Genomic DNA, 25,372 nt, shown 5'->3' with positions numbered 1-25,372 from the left:
AGAAGCGTGTCATAACGATCGACAGCGAGAAAACCTTGGCCGAAAAGGACTGCCCTTACGCTGACCGGAAACTTCGTTATGTATATACAGAATACATATAAGTATAATTGACCATTGGCTCCTAAATGACTGGCGCCGAATATTCCTGTCTTGGCAATCTGAACCTTACGAGAAAAATAGGCTACCACCCCGCAGGGAAGAATTATATGCCAGTGAAGAACTACCAATTTAAAATCGCGTGCATCTTTTAGTTTAGTACGTTTGGGCGATTCTATTTTTTGTGATATAGCAGACTGGAGGTCACAAAATAACATCATGTAACGAAGTCGTGCGAACGGGCTCGCCCGTCCAAATATGTTTAATTATTATTTACGGGCCCTACAGTTTCCAAGACACCTCACTCAGCTCCACCGGTAAATTTAATTACGTGAGCAGAGAGTTGATAGCAATATATATGCAATTCCCGATCTTATTGACCTATTTTATTTTGAATTATCGAAAATTTTCGCGCTCCACTCCGGCTCACTAAACGGTGATCCTGATTTCGTGACAGAAGCGAACAACGTTACGGGGGTTGGTTTATCACCCTATGCTAGCTCAATACCTAAGTGTTTTGAAGGCCTGACGAAGTGCTGTTTCGTTCCTGCCAACGGATATACGCCCGAAGATGTTTAATTATTATTGAGTGATCCTACCTTTTCAAACACAACTCACTCGGCTCAACCGGTCAATCTGATTACGTGAGGAGAGAGAGGATAAAAATTGATACCAATATATTTTCAATTCCCGATAATATTGACCGATTCAATCATGAATTATGGAAATTTTTCGCGCTTGGTGCGATTACTCGAGAGAAGCTGCCTAAAACGGAGACCCGGTCTTAGATGATAAATATCGGTAAACAGCCATCTAGCCTGGAGCCACGTTTGGGGGGGCTCACGAAGTGCTGTTACGGCCCTGGGTATTGATAACTAATTTACGGATAGATGTACAACAAGTGACTCACGATTAAATACGTCGAGATGCGTAGGATACTGCTTAGCCGGCAAAAAAACAGCATAATTGGTAGTCCTATTGCTCGCGACCCAAGCGTCCGAATAATTTGATATGACGATGTTTATCGAAAGGAGGTGGCGCACTGATTCCAAAAATACGAATTGAAATCTCGCCAGGGCAATAAAACTACTCCGAAATAGCCAGCAAAGGTTGATTGTTCTGAACAACGGGAGTGCGGCAACACCGTGGCCAATGGCGTCAAGCGAATGATCGGAACAATGCGATTTTTATATTTTGGTGACTATTTTGGGTTCCTTTCATTGCCCTGGTATTCGTGCGGCCCCGACCGTACTCTGAAATTCTAAATTTGGCCCTGCCACTGAAAAAGGTTGGGAACCACTGCCCTACAATATACCACTACGCTACGCGTCAGTCAGGGTATTCGAGGTGCTTGTACCGCGAACTATATTTCTTCTATCAGAGGGTGCACCGAGTTGAAAAAGATTGATAACCACGGCATAAGCAATCGTTTTCACGAGCCACGCACGATGCAGTATTAATTGTGCAGTTACGACCACCAACATGTAGTGCAGAGGAAATATTTTCTCTTACTGTTATCTATATTCCATATAACTCAATTGTGGATATGTAGTACTTTCTTACGTATCCCGAGAGTGAAGTGTGCTAATGTGACAAGGTCAAGCCACAAGTCGCAAATTGAATAACCTACCTTTTTTTTCATTTGATGGTTAATCTGAATCTAAAGGAGGTCAATTTATTAGTGGCAGTCTTTGTCATGAACTTAATCACATGTCACTATAGTGCTTGTATACAGGACATGCAAAATTGCGATTAGAGTTCATCGATGTAAATGTCATACCTATTCTATTTTTTTAGAATGATACATTTGATACGATTTCGAAAAATCTGATGCTAATGTTTATTTAACCTTAAATATTAGCATTTATCAGTATGGCTCCTCCTGTCGCAGCAGTTGTTATCGGTGGAGGTGTTGCGTTGGCTGCTGGGATATTCGGATCTGTTGTGGGAAGTAAGTGAACTACACTTAGACTGTTGTAAAATCACCTGTAACTTCAGACGGTGATGCCGTTGTGGCGACGGGTATTATTGGAGTGTTATAGAAATAAAGTGGACTCGAATCTCCAACGTTATTTCACGATAACCTATATGACGACACTTTATACCTGAATTCAACATCACATATAATTATTGAAACATGATGTCTTTTCAAAAACGTACGGCTGAAATTATTGATACAATCGGTGCGCACATATTTGTTTGGACAAGTTTAAAAGTCAAAATCACGCAAACTATTCCTTCATACTAACGAAACGTAATTAATTGAATGCAAGTTTTCGACGTAAAGTAATTGCCGTGCGTTGATTAACCTTAACTACCAACTTTTGATGGATATTTAGCGGAAACTTGATTAAATTGTTGAGGTTATGAAGTTTCGTGATACACAATATCGAACCATGTATTCTCTAATAAAAGAGCGGGCATCCAACAAATTGCTAATGAAGTACATATAGTTTTGCATGGAAGAGGACTGATATACAACGACGCCAGATTTGAATATGCTAATGCTTTTGTTGCTTGATAACAAAATGTAAAGGGCTACCGCACTCTTAATATGATGTGGTTTCGAATTAAAGCTAAAATCGGGAAATAATTTTTGGCCGCAGCCATTTTCTTCAGAAAGCCACCGTACAATGGAATAGTATATTCACAATGGAATAAACCAAAATATTTTCAGCAACTACTTAACGAGGTGGGAATACAATATCGAGTTCGCGTCGAAAAACTCGGTCGAACAAGTGCAACAGTGAACAAATCGTGCCAGCAATTTCGCAACGGGTTAAGCAGCGAAGCAGCGGCAGCATATAGAGTTTTATATTGCAGATATAGAGTGGAACGGGATGTATCGGAATAATCCGTTAGCTGCACTTCCGTTGTGATGGCTTTCTTAAGAAAATGACTGCGGCTATGACTTCACCCCATATTTCATCTTCAATCATCCACATAACATTTGAAGCGCAATGCCCCTTTGACATTCAGATACATGTCAGTTTTAATCATGAATCAGATTTGTCTTATTCATCTAAATAAGCAATCATGATTTGGAAGCAATCGTAACTTTAGATTATCTCTTGTGAAAAGTTGGTACGGAATTTCGGTGCGGTTTGATTGAAATGAATTTTAATCATTTCACTGGGGAACACAATTTCTAGTTGACTTTTATCGGACAATTGTTATTCACTGGCTTTGGGGAGCTGAATGCAAAAATGACTTCCGTTTTCCCCTATCACGTCAAGTTTTTGGATTAGGCACCTACCATATTGTCTCAAAACCCACATAGAAGTACCATTTATAATATTTTTTGTTGTTGTGTAAAACGTTTAGGAAACCACAAGCAGACGAAAGTAACTCAATAGTCTTCAAATAAACATTTGTACTGCTCTCTTGATGGACTTAAACTGATATTACTTCTGCAACACAAATGAGGTGCGAGTTTCAGGTTACAAATTTGTGCTAATAACTCAATTCGGTGGGTTGTCTCGCTTGATGCTCGAGGAATAATCACACTCATATATTGGGGGACAATTTCTCTTTGCTCATCGCTGACCACACCACTTCCGAGAAATTAGCGAGATGGCTACGCCGACATGTTTTGTATTTTGATGTTTGCTTATGTTACAGACGAGTTCGCTGGAGTTGAGAACCTATAGTTCTTTGCCAAATATTTATATTTTTGTAATGAATTGATCAATATTGTAGTAACTTGTTGATAAATTTTCATAACGGCCAGAAAAATTCTTCTATTGGCATTATAAACATAAGCAATAAGCATGTCTTTGAAAAGTAATGACTATGCGGTCGTCAGAGTTGCGAGCTCGGATCCCCCACCCGTTTTCAAAATCCTCAATTTTAAGTTACTGTAGTACCGGCGATCAATATCCCTCGCGAATCCGACGTACCAGACTCGAAATCTTAGATTGCATGATGCCTCGATTGATCAAAGAGAATGGTAGACATGGCGACGTCCATATGACAACTAAGTTTTCAAATGCACATTGCCTTCTTGATATACGGCACGAAAAAAACTGCAGTGAAAGTGATATTCACAACTACAAACTCTAATTACAGACAACGACACAGCTATCCACGTTCTTGATTGGCAAGTAGCTCTGTAGTACTGGCGATAAAATGTAAGCGTATAGCGCAACGTTATATATTACCGCCGAATACTTTAGTACTTGATCATTCGATAAGTATATAGATTTTAGGATCCAGCGCGACAGGTAGGCTACATTCAATTAATATATGTCATAATAAATTCTAAGCTATTTACGGTAATGGTGAAACTTGGGTGGTCTGTGCCTTACCTCTCGTTTCGCGCTTCATTTTCGAACCATAAATATGCAAAATGTGTGATTTCTGGAGAAAAATGTTTTCAATATAGCCATTCATGAAAATCAATGGAAAATATCAATAGCAATAGAAGGTTTCACAATTTTAGTCCACTTATCGTTAAGACAGGTGTGGCACTGCCTCATGCACTTTGCCTCCCCTGATCTCACGCCACTGAGGCATCACACCTTAGAGTGGGTGGGGTACATACTGCTGCAGTGACAATGTTTGGCTCCACCTTGACTTGTGATCATGGATTCTCGCATTTAAAAGGAGCATCACGACGAACCTACGTTCTCGTTACTCAAGTTTTGCATGTTCCAATAAGGCAAACAACATGGCTAATACGAGTTTTTACAGTGTGGAAATGTGGCACACACGACGAATCGCATGCAGTGTGTTCGGATTAGTCCTACCACAACGTCACGAATTTTCAATTGTGACGTAACAGTTGATTGACATGTATGGCTGTTTGTGACTTAAATTTACGATTTTAATAAATGATGCTCTGTGAATGTGTTGATGTTAGGTAATTAGAAAGTGGCATTTAATTCTATTAAGACTCTAAAACAGTGGTTCCCAAATATTGTTTAGGCACGCCTCCTTCTATGAAAGTGAAAAATATCGCCCCACCCCCCTTATCATGCCATCACAAAATATTAAAAAGTGCAACCAAAATGCTAGCAATCCCAACGGATAGGCATAAAAGGAGATGGCTGTTGATGGAAGAATTCTGAAAATATAGAAGTCGGACAATACACAGAGCAACAACTAAAAGCTGACGGTTAATCGCGCAGAGCGAGAAAAGATTTTCATTAAACCTCGGCTTCGCGCCCCCTTCGGATGCTTTCACGCCCCCCCCCCCCTAGTTGGAGAACAACTGCACTGAAATGTATATGCATTGGTACAAAGCTTATTTTCTTGGTCGCTGCCTCCCGAGCAGTGTGCAGCTTAGATGGCCTTGATGTCGAGCGAAGCTTGCAGTTTTTCTGAATTTGCCCTCCTTTGACCGAGTGTTTCGTGTTTTTGTCATAAGACCGACTTCAATTAAAATCCCTAATTTCGGCGACATGCTCGGCAAAAACTAAAAGGACGGGTTTACCCCTGACTACAGTATACAAATATTTAGTGCTCTAAAGCAGTGCTTCCCGACCTTTTTCAGTTCGCGTCCCACTTTTCATCCAAATTTCATTGCGCGGCCCACCAGACACCCATTTCGCGACAAACGTTCAAACCACTGCTCCTGGGCGCCAGTTTTTATGTTTTCAGTGCGGTACAGTAATCTCGTCGCGCTTAGTAGTACAAAAACACCATGAATACCACAGACAAAAACAGACAACAAAGCGAATATCCAATCAGCAATTCGTCTATTACGTCGATTATGAGGAACGTGATTTGCGGTAATTGGGCTGGATTGCTGCATTTCCCGATCAACGTTCGCAAAGACTTTGAAGAAAGAATGAATTTCAATCTCACGCATACACAATAACGCACTGTCGGATTTCACGCTCCAATCAATATGATTGTGACGAAAATCTGACTCCATAATTGTGAGCACGGCGACGTAGGTTGAGGCACAAAACAATTTAATTTGGAGCAGGAGAATGTGAAATTACTTTTCTAATCTTGAGAATATAAAGTGTTTGGAATATTTGGAAGTTTGATAAGGGGCCCACGAAAATTATTTGAGGTAAAAAATTCAACAGCAATCAATGTAGTTCTGAAAGCACTGTTCAAGTTCAGTACCGCCAGTCACATATTCGAGGTATCTCAGCATTTCTCTGAGAGCTATAAACAGGGTTGCCATCGACATGGACCCAAAAATAAGGACAGTCGAAAAAATTAGATTAGCATGAAAAAGTGTTTTTGTACATACTTCGTATTTATACGAGCCGTGGCCTATCACATTCCATACTTTTCGCCAGAAACAATCTGCTCCAGCAACTCCTTGTTATTAGAAAGTGCTTCATGGATCTCACGACAGCTCAGGTTTAGGTTTACCTTTACTCAGGGCCGAAACACCCCCTTCCCCCCAAAAAACGTTGGTCTCGCCCATAGGTCTTGCCCCTCCATAGAGTGATAAACCAAACTTCTTCAACTCGTTTTGATTAGAGGCGTCAACCAAGATGGGAAAAGGCCGTACAACAAGCTTAGACAAAATCATTTTTTGAGCGTATGGAGCAAGAATTCCAGTAACAATGCTTGTAGTCTTGGTTCTGGACGAAGAAAACTTATTTGCGATGTTGGAATCGGGGAATATTGCTTTGAACAATTGCGATGTGCAATCGTTGGCGAGCAATGATTGCTGGTGTTTGACTGTATGGCATGCCCAGGTACGCTCTGCAGCAGCTGTCTGTGGCCGTTGGTGCTGTTCGACTTGTGAAAATATTATTCATCGATTGGCTCAAATTAATTCTATTGACAGGCTTCTTGTGTTTCGGGGTACCAATGTGAGTTGAAATAGTGGTCTTTCTTATGGCCTCCAGGTTAATGACACAATTGCAGATGTTGCAATGTGCGAACCACTCGCCCTTCAAGCTTCGTTAGATGCCTTTGAATACTATCTCGTAATCGTCACGAAAAACGTTTTTACGCCTGCTCATTTTAACTAATCAGATTTTGCCTTATTAGTAGCTGAAACTACATGGGCAAGTGCAATATAGTTTAGATAAATTTATCAATGATTTATAGCTTTACTACTGTTTAACCAATGTGTCGACTGCACTGCGCCTTTTTTGACTATTACGCAATAAATGCTGCCTTCCTCACAGCTTGTGCTTATTCTGCTTTAGACCAAACAGCAGGAATCTGGTACTGCTGTTTACCGCTAAAATGACGTCCGCTGCGGTAGCTTGGTTCAGACGAATCTGCTATATACCACCACTCACTGGCCTAGCTATCTCATCACTTGGAAGCCAAATCTTGTGGTGTGTACGTCACGAGAGTTCCTTGCATTTATGATGTCATGAAATCTCGACGCAAGAACATTGTAGAATAATATGCAATACAGATACCAGAGGAAAACGATGGAAAACGATGTATAGTGGTTTAAAATAAGACAAAATGAGGACGCAAGTCGAAAATAAGGACATTTCTTAGAAATAAGGACAGTTGAGTTTTCTAAGACGTGACCTTTCAAAATAAGGACAAATCTGAGAAATAAGGACGGTATGGCAACCCTGGCTATAAAGGTGACTAGCATTTAAAAACTGGTATTTTGCGAATCACGCACCCTAATTCCCATATCTAAATTTGACGAAACCGGACTAGTACGGGGCTCATGCACTTTCGGACCAAAAACACATTTTCGCCGCAAGGCTTTAGTGCAGGGGTTCTCAACCTGGGGGGCGCGCCCCCCTTGGGGGGCGTGGGAGGCTCTCAGGGGGGGCGCGAGAAATTGACAAAGTCAGTATAAATTGTACGTGTCTGAACATGTGTTTCACATCCAATATGAGAAGACGATTAATGAAGATGAAATTTATTCCATATTCCAGAAAGCTTGCAAAATTCAAACTCTAGCAACAGCGCTCAACTGAGTATAGCAGCTCCTGTTAGTAGCTTGCGAACTGCACTGCCTAAGACAGACTTAGATGCAACATAGGTTGCCCGGTTTCGCCCTCAATTAGGCTATAAATCAACACAATTAATTCATTTCGAAAACTGATCAGATTTAGCCTGGCAGGACAGAACGACGCCTTGCTCTCTGTACTCACTACCAGCATCAGGATTAGTCTCAGGGTGACCTACATTAAAATTAATTAATGGATGTCTTGTTCAATGTTTTTTGTTATTTTCAAACAAATTTGAAGAAATTTGTCAGCAATGTAAAAGACTCAACAACTGGAATGCAGATTCAAAATTGGCGTAAGATATACCTTATGTATACTATTAGATCAGGGGTGGACAGCCTGCAGCCGTAGAAGGGAATTTGAGCGGCCGTCGACGCCTAATTCAATTAGTATGCGTTGGCGGCTGTAGACATGCAAATTGCAATTACGAATTCACTCCCGCATTTTCGAGAGATTTTAATTAATCTTGAAATTTTCTTCCCCCTCCGCGCAATTCAACAAGACTGCATTTTTCTATTTTAATGCAGTAGCGCCCTTCTTAATCTGAGCCGGAATGGGAATTGGCAAGAAATAGCAATTCGTTCGCGGCCCTGAAAAATTTTCGCGCTCCGCGCGACAATATGCACCTCCCGGCAACTATTCATAACATTGCCACTCGCGATTTCGGTGCGTACAATAGGCCATTGAGAAAAGTAGAATAGTCCGGAGTTCACCGGGAATGGATATGGACAGCTTACCGTAGGAATTTTGCGTCCAGATCGTTCATTGCCGCTATGCCCTGGAATGCGGCCTTACGCTACATAAGCAATCGAAATGCGGTGATGATTATCAAAAACGTTGCCCACCTCTGTATTGGATGATGTGCTCTTTTTGACATGACGAAAAATGCAAGGGAGGTCAGGGGGGGGGGCGCGAGTTTTTTGACCATCTCCAAGGGGGGCGCGTGTCAAAAAAGGTTGAGAACCACTGCTTTAGTGAGTATGGTCCGAAAGTGCACGAGCCCCGCAGGTCCGTCAATTACATGGTCCGGAATCATCATCCGAAAGTGGAAAAAAAAGTTTAAAATTTTGACATTTTTCGTTAATTTTCGACTTGCGTGTAGGGTTGGGACTTCGGGATCAAGTTTGAAAACCCGGGATCGGGATTACCTGGGATTTGCGCTTCTCATTCTCGGGATTTCCCGGGATTAGCAAAGTAGTAAAATACACATACAAGCTACACAGACAACATTTATTCCTTGTAGTATTGTTGCAAAAACATGCTCCCGTGAATACGAATGAAACCCAGCGACCGAAGGCCACCCGGACAATGAGCGTTTAAATTCAAGTACCGCCTGTTTCGGGTAGAAGTTTATTCGTCAAACTTGACCGAAAAACGTCCAATGTTGTGTTTCATTGCTATAAGCTCTTCTTCCCCACACTTACGGATTTATTTGCTGTACTCGATCACCAAGTCACGAACCCGTTTGCGACATCTTGACAAGTCATAGCCATAAGCCTTGAAGGCCCGACGAATTCACTCACTTTGGGTAATTGAATAAATGTTAACCCGTCCACAGCAGTTAACTGATGGTTAGGAAGTTCATCGAGGCGAGTCTTATGCGATTTATTTTATAGGAATCGACTTCCTCATTTTCATTTTTGGCTGATCTTCCTTTGACGTGTCCGATTGTATCATGCATGATTTAATTACCATCATTTGTACGGACCTTAAATGCGTTATCAGACCCTTTGTGCTAGACACTGAAGCTTTCAAAACGTCTTGACACAAGTTGCATTTGGCTTTTTCTGTAGATTTATAAAACAAACAGTTTCGCCAAACATGTGATTATCTCTTCGCATTGACAACTTCGAAATTCGCTATTATTCGACCTGCATTTCACCTCCACAGCACCGTCCTTGTGACTTTCCGATACTCAGTTACACTGCTACGATTCGTAGACTACGACGGAAGTGATTGTGTAGTTCATTGTTATGCCATAGTTGGCTTTAATATCAAATAATTGTGAATTGATTTAGACCAGTGATTCCCAACCGCGGCCCCGAGGGAAGGGGGGGGGGGTCGAGCTCGAAGGGGGCTCAAAATTATATCGTTAATAAGCATAAGTTATAGAGTATTTTCTGAAAATTTATGCATCTTTTTACTCTAGACGTGACTTCATGCTGACAAATATCTTGAATTTTGGGTACTCATCCCCCCAAAAAAATTATTTTTCGAAATATGCATATCGGCGTTTGCCATTACCGTGCCACGACGCACCTAGACATATTAAGCTTTATGCCATGTAACATGCGACTCCAAGAAGTGTGTCAGCACGATTGGCAGCGAGAATACCTTGGCCGAAAAGGACTGCCCTTATGCTGACCGAAGTTTGGTTATATATAGAAAAGACTGTCTTGGCAATCTGAACTTTACAAGACACATATCATCCCGCAGCGACAAATTATATTCCAGTGAAGAAATACCAATTTGAAATAGTGTGCCTCTCCTAGTTTAGTTGCCTGCGTTTGGGCGATTCTATATTTTTTGATATAGCAGACAGTAGGTCACGAGATAACATCATGACGGGGTCATACAAACGGGTTCTACAGTGTCCAAGACACCTCACTTAGCTCTAACGGTAAATCTGATTACGTGAGCAGCGAGGACAATAAATTGATAGCAATATATATGCAATTCCCGATAATATTGACCGATTTTATCATAAAATATCGAAAATTTCGCGCTTCGCGCTAGGCCCACTTAACGGTAGCGCTAATTTCGTGGTAAAAGCGAACAAGGTGATAGGGGTAGCTTTTTCACCCTATGGGAGCCCAAGACCAAAGTTTTATTCGGTGGAGGGGGGCTCACGAAGTGCTCTTTCGTTCCTGCCAACGGATATACTCCCGGAGATGTTTAATTATTATTGAGGGGTCCTACCTTTTCAAACACACCTTCCTCGGCTCTACCTGTAAAACTGACTACGTGAGCAGAGAGAGAATAAAAATTGATAGCAATATATATGCGATTCCCGAGCATATTCACCGATTCAATTATGAATTACAAAAAATTTTCGCGCTTCGCGCGTTTAGGAAATAAAAGCTGACTCACTAAACGGCCCCGAAAGCAGCATAATTAGTAGTCCTACACTTCAAGACCCAAGCGTTCGAATAATTTAAAACCTACTGTCGTACTGATTCCAAAAATACGAATTGAAATCTCGTCAGGGCAATAAAACTGCTCCGAAATAGCCACCAAAGGTCGATTGTTCTGAACAATGGGAGCGTATAGCAACACAACGACCATAACAATGGCCAATGTCTTCGATTGATAGATAGGGAACAATGCCAATTTTCATATTTTGATGACTATTTTGGGTTCGTTCCATTGCCCTGATTTTCGTGCGGCCCCGACCGTACTCTGAAATTCTAAATTCGGCCCCGACACCGAAAAAGGTTGGGAACCACAGACGATCAGCAGAGTTTGTAACATTGCTTTATTATCAAAATAAGAGATATGGCTCTACGTAAACCTTGGAAAATGCTGTTTACAAATCCCGGGATTTCATTGGGATTAATCCCAGGATAGGGATTGCTTCAAATTCCGGGATCCCGGGTTTGGGATTTCCCGGGGTCCCAACGCTACTTGCGTGGTAGCGAACAGACTTACAAATTTGGATCTTTAATCCTTTCTTAAAATGTCTTCGCGGCCCACCTGAAATAGCTTCGCGGTCCATCGGTTGAGAAGCACTGCTCTAAAGTCTAAACCTTCTTTGAATTTCAGTTTTCAGCTATCTTTTTTGGCATGCCCGTTAATCCTTTGTTGTTGTTGTTTTTGGGGTATTCATGGCGTTTGTCGACTACTATGGTCATTCACACCAGGCCGATATTCTTTGTATTTTCCGTAACTGCCGACTTATAGCACGGCCCACCTCTAGGCTTTTGCAAGACACCGCTGACGCGGATGAGGTGGCGAGGAGGAGCCTAGGTAAACCTCCAACACTTAGGTATCGGACCGTTAATCCTTTAAGGGTGATAGATATGATAAGTCATATAGTAATCGCGAGCACTGATTGACTTGTTTTACAAATTAGGGATTTGGAAACACATCACGTAACAATTTGAAACACATACCATATATTGCGTAATGTGACAATGGCAACAAAGAAGGTTTGAAGTAAACTATATAGAAAGACTGATTTTTGTGACTTTAATTGGTACTCATACTTTGCCACATTGCCTTTTTTAAAATCTGGATTGCGCTTCAAAGTGAACGAATTTTCTGTTCAGTTGGTACAGTATATGGTTTTAGTCATTCACAAAACAAGTTTTATGTTTTGAAGTCCAAGCAACCATTCGCGGTATGCATTTGGCCCGCGGGTCGCACTTTGCCCAGGTCTGATGTAGGGCCTGGAACATAATTATCTCTCTTAACAAGTGGCTCATGTAAAATATTGCGATCAACAAATTCACGGTCAAACCTCGGAAGCCAGCAGTTACTCATCACCTAGTACTTTTTTGGATGTCTGATATCCCAATACACATACAGCAATGACACATGTGCATCAGGGTTAATGTGAGTAGTCTAAGTAAGCGATGGTGATATGCTAATATAATAAATAAACAAAGACACCGAAAATAAAAAAAAACAGCATTTTGAGGTGCTTGGTGGGCTAAAAGCGGCACGTATCGTTTCTTGAAATATAATAAATAAACCAAACACCGGAAATTCAGAAATGCGTGCTGTGATGGTTCGTGGTACGCGAGTTGCGTATTTCGTCGAACTAATGACTCTATGTATGGCGTTGTTTCGGTCACAATAAATCTTAATTGGTGTGAATATCCGTGCATATGGCTGATTTTACACGTGCAGATTTTGAAAACCGGTGTTCGAAGCGCGCAGTGACCTAAATATTATGTTCAACAAATGTCTCTGACATCCTGCCGAGTCCAATAAATACCCGTGGTAAATGTCATACGAGGAATCAGCGTTTCACAAGCTGCATGTAGGATTAACCATGCACACGTTAACATGCGTTAAGTAGACATGATAAATCTACAATCGCTCAACACCCAACTGACTCTATATGACAATATTTTTACGCGTGGACATAAAATCACTGTGTTAATTTTCCTATCCGACCACAAGATGATTTTATCTCAAGCGAATCCATGTGTTATATTGCAAGATATCGTGATGTTGTATTGCAGAATGGTATGGCGTGATTATCAGCTAATATTTCACAAACCTAATCGTTTACACCAGTGGTTCCCAACCTTTTTCCATCCGCGTACCATTTCAAGGTTTTATGCAGTGCTCGCGTACCACCTGCATAAGGTACGTGCGCCGAAGGCGATCAAGAATGTTCCTACCGAGTTGAGCTTCCGAAGGCGGCGAAACAGAAAATAAACTGCCCATTTTTAGGTCCAGTATATGATTTCTGTAGTGGGTGGATCCATTTGTGATTATAGAGGTCAAATATATTAAAACGGAATTTGGTTAGGTATGAATCCCAATGCTTTATGACTAGATCTCTTCCACGTAGGCCAGGGTTGGCCAACCCTTTTGCCATTCACGGCCGCATTTCAACTACTTATGTAGCCCACGGCCGCATTCCCCGGCATAGTCGTAATTTACTATAGGTCGACGGCAAATGCCCACGTTAGAGTGTGTCTATGTCCAGTTCTGGTGAACTACGGACTAATCTATTTATTCATATAGGCTTGCTATACGCATCGAAATCGCACTGGTGATGTTAAGAGGCATTGACGCCGCGCGAAGCGTGAATTTTTTTCAGGTTTACTAATGAATTTCGTGATTCATATTCGTAGTTTTACATATCACTATCAAATATTTACCTTCCTCAGCCTATGGATGTGGTCATATTCACCGGTAGAGTTGTTGGAGGGGTGTTTTCGAAAATTAAGGCAGGTTATAAATGATGATGCATCTTCGGGTGGGCCAATTGTTATTAGTCACTTTGATGCATGCTGTTGTTTCTTGACCTCTCATCAGGATTGTCGGTATAGTGAGGTGTAAACGATTACTAGTTGGAATTTCTATACAGGGCGCATCATTTTCCTTTACTTTTCGAGTCTCAAATGTAGGGCTCTAATTGCAATGGGCCCTACTGTATTAAAATTTAAAATGAAGACACATTCAATCGCGCCCAGCGCGAAGAAAATTTCAAGATTAATCAAAATCTCTAATTAAAATCTATCAAGAAATCGGGAGTCAATTCGTAAATTCAAATTGCATGGCGACTGCCGCCAACACATACTAATTAAATTACGTTTCCACGGCCGCACAGAGTCCCTTCTACGGCCGCAGTTTGGCCACTTCTGCCGTAGGGCGTCATCGGTGGGATTGTCTCAACCCACGACGACTATCGCTTCAAAAAACTCAAAATCAACCCCGCGTACCACCTGGAAGACCTTCGCGTACCACTAGTGGTACGCGTACCACAGGTTGGGAACCACTGGTTTACACCAATCAAGGCTTCAAGTGATCAAACAGCAGTATCAAGGGTTGAAACCATGCCGCTCGATCAGTGATCCGTTTTTTTTCCTGTGTCAAAATTGAGTTTCTGGAAATAGTATCACCTTTGCGTCCCAATATGTCGACATGTTACAACCCAACAGAGTCAATTACTGAAATATCAGACGCAACTTACTTGACTAACTCAAACAGTGTGTGTATGATAAGAAGAAAAAGTTGCGTGAGCATAAATCACTGTAACCAGCAACCTAAATAAATCCTGGTTGTATTTATGTTCCAACGACCTGTCGTTTTTATTCAACTGTAAAAGGATTTTATATTCTGTTGGGCAAATGACTCGGGTATCCTGTCGAGTCCAATGATTCACTATGGTAGTTATATCGTAAATGTAATATGAAGAATAAACGTTTCGCAAGCTGGATATCGGATCAATCGCTCACCGTTAAGTAAGCATGATAAATACAATATGGATACTGACCAGCCTCGCTTCGTTGGTGTGGATCTATATCATAGATACAAAATTATATTGTTGTCCGCGAAAGCGATTTTTACTCACTTGGCTGATATCTGTGTGATTTTGCATGCCACCGATTGATTATTACTTCATTCCGTGTGCTACCCAGTGTGCTAAAGTTAAAAAGAAAACACTTTGATCATCACGAAAGCAAATTGAAATATGTTTACAACGTCGAGCCTAGTCGGATAGATTTGAGTTATATGTAGAATGCCGAACATCAAATAAATCGCAATATGGACCACTCCAAAATCCAGTTAATGTGTCTTATATTGCTGTTCATTAGCTATTGATACAAACTTCTCCGTCTCTATCCACAAAATTATTTGTTATCACAAAACTCGATCCACCGATACATACTACTTTTTCCATTTCTATCTACGAAAATATTTACCATCGCAAAATTCGACCCAATAAAAGAACTTGATTTCGTAACATTAATTCGATTATTTTAGCAACTTGTTGTATCCAGCCCCGCGACGTGATTTGAGCGCCCTGCGGACAGTTTCCTGTCTTGCCTGATAATGTGCATGGATTTGCGTGAAACATTTTCGACCATAAACAATAACAAGACGCAGGGTTATAACCAAATCACTAGGCTCCGAGTCACAAGTCAATCTCACTTTTTCAGTTTTGACTCGTGTCAAGTCGAGTCATTTTCAATTCGCCACCGAGTCAAGTCCAAGTACAAGTCATCGAGAAGAGGTTCGAGTCCGAATAATGTTATTATGACCCGAGTCCGAGTCCAAGTCATTGTGTTAACTGCTCAGTTTCCATATAAAGTCTTGTTAAACCCACTGCTATAATTCTGTTTGATGATATCGAATGGTTCGCATTTACAATATAATAATTTCCTCACTTTTAATAGTTTCTGGCCGTATTTTCAAGTACCAGTACCTATAGAAGAACTCATAATAAGGTGGTTATACTTTACTTCTCTTCGAAATTACAATGAAACGTCGCTCTAGGCCGTCTGAGTCTCGAGTCATATGACTTGGTTAGAGTCATGCGTAATGACTCGAGTCCAAGTCGAGTCAATACACATTGTGACTCGAGTCGAGTCGAGTCATTTCCGTATTTTGAAAAAAATGACTCGAGTCAAGTCGAGTCATCAGAAAATCGTGACTCGAGTCTGACTCGAGTCGAGTCATGACTCGAGTCATTACAACCCTGACAAAACGTCCCAATCTAACTTATCTTCGCATGCAGTCTTTAACTAAGGGTTTGAGCGTCGAACATGTAGCCTGAGTTCAAAGAACTTGTGGATAAATACGCGATTGATGTATCATGTCAGGAATCCGGCCCGTGCAGTACTTCGTTTTCCCATATCCGACCCGAAGATTGGAAAAGTTGCCCTGTCTTACCCGATGGTTGTTATAACATCCTGGATTTGATCCGAAAATAGCACATACAATTATACCGTTAATGAGTTGAGATGTCTAATAGTGAAGTCCCAACCAAAAACCGGACTTCGACCACTTACCCATTGTTTTTACTACAGTCCTCAATATAGGGGGCGCCAGAAACAGGCAATTCTTGAAAGGGGCGCTGGAGAAAAAAGGTTAAGAACCACTGGTCTATACCTAAAGCACATGTAAACGAATGACCTAAGTTATAGCTTGTTAGAATTTTAGTTTCGCGATGTCGTTGGTAATACAATTCATGTTTTTGTATGACATTGAATTATTTCGGATCGAGGTAAGCGCGTTGGAAATGACTAAAATACAAAACACTCTCTATGGCTAACACTATCCTCCGTATTCGAATGTGGTCAATGCATACTTCATGTATTCGGATTCATTTCGAAATGGTTAAACATTCAACTGCATCAGATACGAATTTTCACACGCAACTGATTTTATATCAAGTGGTTATTTAGGCCACAACAACCATGGTACAGAAAACTGTATGTCTGTCTAAATAATTGAGTATACCATATATTATAATATTGCAAAACCGTCGCTTGGTTGGTTATAGGGCTCATCCGCAAACCTTTATCCATTCTCGTTTGACAACTATCTTGTCCCCATATAATTAATATGTTCACTCTCCTGATAAATCAAATCAACACTCTGCGTAAGACACGCAAATCTTGCCACTCACAATAGTATTTCATACTAACGACAACTATATCTTACGCGACTCGATGAGTTGAAAACACTGTAGCCTATACCAGGACCTGTGATCCTACAAAATTTAGTTATCGTAATATATAATTTCCATGGGGTATTTTGAAGTATGATTTTTGTGTGGATAAACTAATACCGACAACCATGATATGCACCTTCACGAAAAATGTGGTGTTTCAGGTTTAGCGCGATGCATAACATTCACGTGAATGGTCTTAAAAATTATCATTTTGCACTCACGTTGGTATTGAGGTTCATTTCTTTTGCATTGCTTTAGACCAGGGGTCACGCACGCGGCCCGCGAGGTCATATTTTGCGGCCCACGATCTGATTTGAAATTCCGGAAGAACGCTTAGTAAAGTATTTTGAAATGCTGAAATTGTTTTCGGTTTAAACATATTGTTGTTGTTGTTTAAAGTAATCTATTCTCCCGTGCCCAATATCACTGTTCCTCACTAGCTGATATGAATTTGTTGATATGACCATGACCATTCATATTGCCTTCACGTGCAATGGCCCACCACTACCGAGACCGAGTCGCTTGGAAAACGACTTCGGGATCTCCAAAAGATCAAGCTTTACGAGGAGATAGTTTTCCAGCAAGAATCGTGTTTAATAGGCCATCTGCAGCCAATCTGCGACTGTAGAAGGGAACTTCTGCGGCCATCGACACAATTCGATTAGGATGTGTTAGCGGCCCGTCAATACGCAAATGAAATTTACGAATTGACTCCCTAATTGTTGATAGATTTGAATTATTCTTGAAATTATCTCCGCGCGGCGCGCGGTTCATTGCGACTTGATTTTCGATTCTAATATGGCATAGTGTCCTTTGTTATATGAGCCTCACAATACAGATGCGAACAGCAGAGGAAATCGATGCGCCACATAAAGAATTGCCCATTAGTAATCGTATTCCCCTCATCACGAAGGAAATTTGTTTCTGGTAGGCCTACGTTTGGGCACATGCAATATATTTCAACTGTACAATCCTTATGGGAGGTCAAGAAATAGCAGCATGTAACAAAAGGGAATAATAATAATTAGTCCACCCAAAGATGCAACACAGCATTGATAACTTCGCTAAATTTTTGAAGACACCGCCTGCATCAACTCTACTGGCGGATCTGATCACATGGGATGAAAAGGATAAATATTTGATAAAGATAGATGAAACTATATTGATATTTTCGACGAGATTTCTCACGGATACGGAAAAAATTTCGCGCTTTGCGCGTTAAGAAAACGGAATCCCTCTGGCTATTTATAACATAACTACTCACGATTTCGGTGCGCATAGTAAGCCTATATAAGTAAATAGATTAGTCTGGAGTTCATCGGCAATGGACTATGGCGATTTAACTGCGTTCCTTATTATTATCTCGATATTGAATTCATGCGGCCCGCGGCCTCTGCGAATTTTGAAAAGTGGCCCGCGACCCATTTTGAGTTGGCGACCCCTGCTTTAGACCGAACGCGTAATATACACATTTGCATTTGGATAACGATCTTCATTCATCACATGAACAATATGTTCCGTGTTCACCCACGCGATAAAGCAAATCAGTACTCCACATAAGGCTTGCAAGTTGCAAAGCTCTCTAACACTAATAATAGTATACTAACGGCAACTATAGTCGACAATATAATACAGGTTTCGATGTGATCAGCAGACCAATAATAAATCGCGCATAGCACTCACATTCAGCGCAATAATTGGCTTCAGGTGTTTGGTAGGTATCTCATTACGACGGAAGCATGTGAACCGAATTTTTAGTCGTGATTGGTAGTGACCTAGCGGTAAAATATTTTTGTGTGTTGTGTGTGTGCCAGACATCAGGTTGTTATAACAACCATCGGGTAAGACAGGGGATCGGGCAACTTTTCCAGTCTTCGGGCCGGATATGGGAAAACGAAGTACTGCCCGGGCCGGATTCCTGACTTGATACATTAATCGCGTATTTATCCACCTCGGAATAAATCGCATTTAATGCAAACTATAAGTTTAGATCATATAGAGACCAAAAACAGTATTTAATGAATTAGTTAACTTAATGGACTTCAATAGATGCTGGAATCAACGAGACATGGTGACATGGAGACTGTGTTCGATCAAAGTTGTCAACAAGTTCTTTGAATTCGGTTGCATGTCGGATGTAGAAACCGTTAGTAAAGAGTGCACGTGAACATCAGTTATATTCGGACGCAGCAGCCTTGTCTTGTTAATGGTCAAACGTGTTATTTTCGGGGAGAGGGGTACCTGGGGTAACCTTTCGGGGAGAGGACTCTAGCCACAATAAATCGCGCGAAGAAAATTTGAATCAAGTTGGGTAATCGCGGCATATTAATGAACAGGCTTCAAAGTTTCCGTTACGGCTCAGTGTATACAGCGTATGGCTTTATTCCACTCGACAATACTCAAAAGTACGTTTTTGTTTTGAATTCCAGGAAACGGGCATGCGGGTCGCTCAGAATAGCTCTGCGAGCCGCACTTTGCCTAGGTCTGTAATAGATAGCTGATAGATTACCACTTGAATAGTATCTTTTCACGGAAAACTATAGGAGGAAAGAAGCAGGAATTATCTGCATTTGTTTCCTACTTGCAATCCAGCGGCGAATCTTCAATGTGAGATCCCAAACAAGCCGATTTTAATCGTGCAACCAATACAAGATTCCAATGAACATGATAGAGAGGTTGTGAAGAGCAAAACGGAGATGCATGTGGTCTTTATAGGACTGCATTTAAGTGCAATTTTGAAAACATATCTATTTTATTGCAATATAGCTTTTGTGACGGTCGTCGACTTATTCGTCTTTTATACGATGACGAATTGGAAAACAATGTTAGCTCTAGCTAGGTCATCTCTCACAAGAATTCGGTATGGAATTTAGGTGCGACTTTCTCGAAATGAATTCTAATCATGATCAGTGCGATATATTTTAAATATTCCGCATTTTTTTCAGAGAAAGTTGCTTACCAAAAGTATCTGGATGAATTTGATAGGTTATGGAAAGGTGGGTTCGTTAAACATTACAATGAATAAACTGCAGTCCAGCAATACTCGGAAGCAAAAGTAAATTAAATTCAGAGAATCATCATTGCTTGCATTCTCTGAATCTGCTATAGCTTGTTGATTGGATTATTCATCCACGACATGATAATAGGATGTTCCTTTGTGGCAGAGGCGGCCAACCCGTGGCCCGCGGGCCATTTCTCAATATTAGATAAAATATCAAATAATAAATTACCCAGCAAATTTATTGTGAAATTACAGGGCCGAACACAAATTTGAATCACCTGACCGCGACATTTGGGATATTGATGACTGAAATACCAGTTGCGACGCATTGGTGTACAGTGTACACGCCAGGGGCCAGCTACAATTTTCGTAGATCTTCGTTCATGACCATAAAGTAGAATATTTTGTGGTAGATATATTTCACCAGATAATTGTCTTAGCGCTTCGCGCGATTTATTGTCACTATTTTTTTAGCTTTTAGTACTATCTCCTCAAAATTAAAAATTGAAATTACGCCGAATTTCCTGAATTGAGTCTGACCATATTCGCAATTATGAAAGAACGTGTCGTCGAACATCCGACTTCACGTCTGCACTCGCAGAAATATGGTCGGCGATGAAACCGTTGCACAAATTGATAGACGGATATTCGCCGGAATCTTAGATATTTATATGTGCAAGCGTCAAATAACCATGTCCTTGGCAAATCAGCCAGCGGTACATAGATGCGACATATGCCAGTGACATTAGTATTAGCCGAACTCAATCATTTACTTTGAACGATTTTCGCGCTTCGAGCGGTTAGGACGTTAGGTAGTGGGTTGATCATGTACAGTTGCACACTCACTTTTCATGGCAGAATTGTTGTCGATTTTAATTCGTAGTAATGTAAGATTTGTTTTCATCGTTACCTTATCTGGTTCGCTGCTATCGGACGACTAAAAAAGTCATCAACATTCAAGTGGCGCGGACAATGATTCGCAAATCTAATGCGACCTTTGACCGAAAAGGTTGGCCACCTTGTTTATCGAAAAAGCATGAGTAATATGAAGGTTTTAAACCAGTGGTGCTCAATGCATGACCCGCGGGCAAGGTACGATACGATTCGGAGTAAATCATGAATTGTTTGAAGCCTATTATTCAACATATTTTTAACAAAAGTGGAGATATTTAGTGAGAAATTGGTTCACGGAAATAATTCCCTCGAGACAGCAAATATCGCATACGTCCCATTGTTTATAAGCTACATTATAACCAACCGAAGGCTGTGTTGAATTTTCACTGTATAGTCGCTATCACCATAAGTATAAATAGTGAGCTGTTAATTATGAATTACACTATCACGGGTGAGGCTTGGCCCGTCTGTGCCTCACCTGATTTTTCGAGCCTTATTTATAAACTATAAATGTGCAAATTCACCGATTTTCGGTGTTCAAATGTTAAAAATGCAATCATGCAATAATAAAACGATAGAAAATACGCATATTCGTTTTATCATCATTCAACGTGTTTCAACTTTCTTTTACTCATCCTGACTACAGCAGAGATACTGCCTCACTTTCCTCCCCTGACCGCACGTTACAGATGTCAATGCCACTGCCGCCTGATGAGAGAGTTGACATCGATACAAACGCAGGTTGAAACCGTCGATCACATTTTCCTAAGTCATCTAAATAAGCAATTACGATTTGGAAACAATATTAAATTTAAGTCATCTCTTGCAAATAGTGGGTACGGAATTCAGGTGCGATTTACTTGAAACGAACTTTTATCATTATCAGGACTATAATTTTGACATTTTATGCATTTCCTTCAGAGATTGCAACTTGCCGAACGCATCTGGCGGAATTGCGTTTGATGGAGATAGGTGAGCTCGTTCACTTTTACAATAAATAAATTGCACTCCGGGAAGCAATTGTATATGAAAATCAAAGCATAATTTATGCTTGCCTTCTCTGATAATGTTATAATTTGTGAGGTGGATTATCCATCCACGACATGATAATAGGATGATCGTGTATCGTAACGGTATCAGTAATATGTATAGGTTTCAAAACAGGACTTACAAATACATGGCCTGCGGGCTGCCTATGACGCAATCCTGAGTCAACGGTAAATTGCTTGATGCCTATTACTCAACATATATCTAACAAAAGTTGAGACTATTAGTGAGAAATTCTTTCACGCAAGTAATTCCCTCAAGACCAGGGGTTCCCAATGGGTGGGCCATGGCCCACTGGTGGGCCATAGGAATAATTTGAGGTGGGCCACAGATCTATTTGGAAACTTGTAGAATTAGTGAATATTTAGTTATATTTGTTAAGTTCATATATTCAAACTTATTCATATTATCAAAATATACGTATAGGCTATATAAAGCTTTTAATCCAACTCTCGTGATTTGTAGTTGCACGTATGGAGTCACAATGTACAAGTCCAAAATGGGGGGGGGGGGCGTTTTTTGTCCGCCGGCTATGACAACCGACCAACACCAACGAAAATAATTTCGAATATATAATAACTTGAAGTTAATGCTGAAATAAGCAAGTATTCCGGCGATGTGATTGTCGTATACCCTTGAAAAGGGTGTGCATTAAACTCAGACTGAAATGCATTTGATGTTGATTTGCGTTTGCTCGGCAGGTCGTATTATTGTAACATAAAAATAGCAACAATTGCAATTTATTATCAATATCAACTTCCTGTGGAAGTATACAGCACCATCGCTACGAATTGTAATACATGGAAGATTTAGCGCAGCACATTATAATCTTTGGAGTCGGACTAAAAATGTCCGGTCGTGAAGTCATTGCACATAATGTAGGAGTAACATGAATTGATTGCATCATTGGATTTAAAGTTCTGACATCGCAACTTCAATAAGTAGAAGACATACTAAGCACATTGTAAAGCTGGCATATTAAATTCTTTCCCAACTTCTCTGTAATATCCCATTCACCAAGGAATTGTTTGAAGCGGGCCCAGCATGGTTATATTACGCCGCACCATAATGGAATTAAAACACCAATCACACAGTGGATGTGGGGAGTGGATTGTTGGATCTGGCGACGTGAGTGTAACTTCAGAAGTACACAAGAGTTATGCGATCTTCCAGGGCCTTAATTCTCGCATCTCAAACCCCCGATTGGTGGGAGGTCGAAGGGCCCAAAATTATTCCGTTCGTTGTTTGTCGGAGGAGATTTATTCAACTTGAATATTTTCGTAGCGCTTCACGCGATTTCATATCTAGGCCTGCCCTTAAATATTATTAGTAAGGGGATCGTGTGCATATTTTATAGAAATAGGCATATTGGCGTCGTTGATTACCACACTACCTAAAGTAAACCTTACTAATTTATATACAAAGGCAGTATTTCCAGCAAAACGCTATTGGAATGTCGACAAAACATCATAATTCTATGTACGTAGAAAGACGACTACTGTAAACCATGGACGAAGTTAAGTATGCTATTGCTACTGCTGCCTGATGAGAGAGTTTACTTCCAGACACAGTTCGCATTTGACTTATTCGACTAATATGCGATTACGAATTGGAAAACAATGTTAACTCTAGCTAGGTGATCTCTCGCAAAAAGTCGGTATGGAATTTAGGTGCGACATCCTAGAAATGAATTCTGATAATAATCGGTGCAATATATTTTACATATTCCGCATTTTTTCAGAGAAAGTAGATGACCAAAAGCTTCTGCAGGAAGTTGACATATTAAAGAAAGGTGAGTCTGTGAAACATTACAATGATTAAATTGCTATGTAGCAATCCAGGGAAACAAAAGTAAATCAAATTGCTTGCATTCTCTGATACTGTTATAGCTTGTGAGTAACATGTACACCATCCATCCACGACATAACAGAATATTCACGATAATAGAATCTTCTTTTGTGGCAGAGGCGGCCAACCCATAGCCCGCGGGCCACTTCTCAAAATTAGATAAAATATCAAATAATAAATTACCCAACTATTTTATTGTGAACTTGCAAAGTCAACCAAAAATTCGAATCACCTGATCGCAAAATTTGGGATATTGATGACTGAAATATCAGTTCCGACGGATTGGCGTCCTACGCCAGGGGCCATCTACAATTTTCGTGGATCTTCGTTCATGACCATAAAGTAGAATATTTTGTGGTAGATATATTTCACTAGATTATTGTCTTAGCATTTGCGCGATTTATTGTCACTCAATTTTCAGCTTTTAGTACTCTCTTCTCAAAATTAAAAATACACCCAATTTCCTGAATTTAGTATGAGTAATATTGATTAATTTATAATAAATTGATTAATATTCGCAATTATGCGAGAACGTGATGTCTAACATCCGACTTCACGTCTGCACTCGCAGAAAGATGGTCGGCGATGAAACCTGTGTACAAATTTATAGACGCATATTCGCCCAAATTAACGATAGCGATATGTCCAAGCATCGAATAACCATGTCCTTGACAAATCAGCCTGGTGGTACATAGATGCGACATATGCAAGTGACATTAGGATTAGCCGATTTCAATCATTACCTTTGAGAAATCTTTTCGCGCTTGGCGCGGTTAGGTGGTGAGTTAATTATGTACAGTCGCACACTCACTTTTCACGACACAATTGTTATCTATTCTAATTCGTAGTAATATAAGAGTTGTTTTCATCGTTACCTTATATCCGCCTCAATCCGATCGGATGACTAACAAAACTCATCAGCATTCAAGTGGCCCGAGCAATGGCTTGCAAATCTCATGTGGCCCTTTAACCGAAAAGGTTGGCCGCCCTGTTTATCGGAAAAGCATCAGTAATATGTAAGTTTTAAGTCAGGGGTGGTAAATACAAGGCCAGCGGGCCACCTACGGCACAATTCGGTGTAAATGATGAATTGTTTGAAGCCTATTATTCAACATATTTTTTACCAAAAGTTGAGAAAGTTAGTGAGAAATTGCTTCACGAAAATAATTCCCTCGAAACAGCAAACATCGCATATGTCCAATAGTTTATAGGCCACATTATAACCAACTTAAGGCTGTGTTGAATTTCATTCTAGTCGCTATCACCAGTAGGAAAAAGTCAAAGAAACTGACACGAAATTCCAAAACGGCAAAAATTGCACAGACACACAAGCGCCTGAAAAATAGCTATTCACCGTGTTGAAACGACATTGTGCAACTGTATTGTATGTATGTAACATTGAACATATGATAGTTACGCGAAGTATTTCATTCAAATATCTGTGGT

At 40.5% G+C, this 25,372-nt stretch overlaps 1 protein-coding gene and 2 long non-coding RNA genes across 7 annotated transcripts in view; 2 read left to right on the top strand and 1 right to left on the bottom strand.

Annotated features, from left to right (window-relative positions):
• The window catches only part of LOC145434972 (uncharacterized), a 190,850-nt gene that overhangs the window by 155,087 nt on the left and 10,391 nt on the right, over positions 1 to 25,372 (bottom strand). The gene's annotated exons all lie outside the window — the stretch shown is intronic.
• LOC145434939 (serine/threonine-protein kinase stk11-like) overlaps positions 1,869 to 25,372 on the top strand; it is a 57,591-nt gene continuing 34,087 nt past the window's right edge. For 3 of the 5 annotated variants that reach the window (XM_080312161.1, XM_080312162.1, XM_080312159.1), the window contains exons 1-4: positions 1,870 to 2,047; positions 20,082 to 20,132; positions 21,953 to 22,003; positions 23,820 to 23,870. In XM_080312161.1, the coding sequence (XP_080168287.1) occupies positions 1,969 to 2,047; positions 20,082 to 20,132; positions 21,953 to 22,003; positions 23,820 to 23,870 (232 nt within the window). In that variant the 5' untranslated portion in view covers positions 1,870 to 1,968. Of the gene's footprint in view, positions 2,048 to 20,081; positions 20,133 to 21,952; positions 22,004 to 23,819; positions 23,871 to 25,372 lie in introns of all 5 variants that reach the window. The other 2 variants (XM_080312163.1, XM_080312160.1) reach the window with 2 other exon arrangements.
• Positions 2,063 to 15,849, top strand: LOC145434974 (uncharacterized). Its single transcript, XR_013913657.1, has 2 exons — positions 2,063 to 11,243; positions 11,311 to 15,849. It is a non-coding gene; the product is annotated as an uncharacterized LOC145434974 (long non-coding RNA).

This window comes from Botryllus schlosseri, chromosome 3, assembly GCF_051294905.1.
Source record: "Botryllus schlosseri isolate E-star chromosome 3, Bs_hap1, whole genome shotgun sequence".
In the NCBI taxonomy this organism is placed as follows: Eukaryota; Metazoa; Chordata; class Ascidiacea; order Stolidobranchia; family Styelidae; genus Botryllus; species Botryllus schlosseri.
Note: the sequence above shows the minus strand (reverse complement) of the source record. Positions and strands in the feature narration are given on the sequence as shown.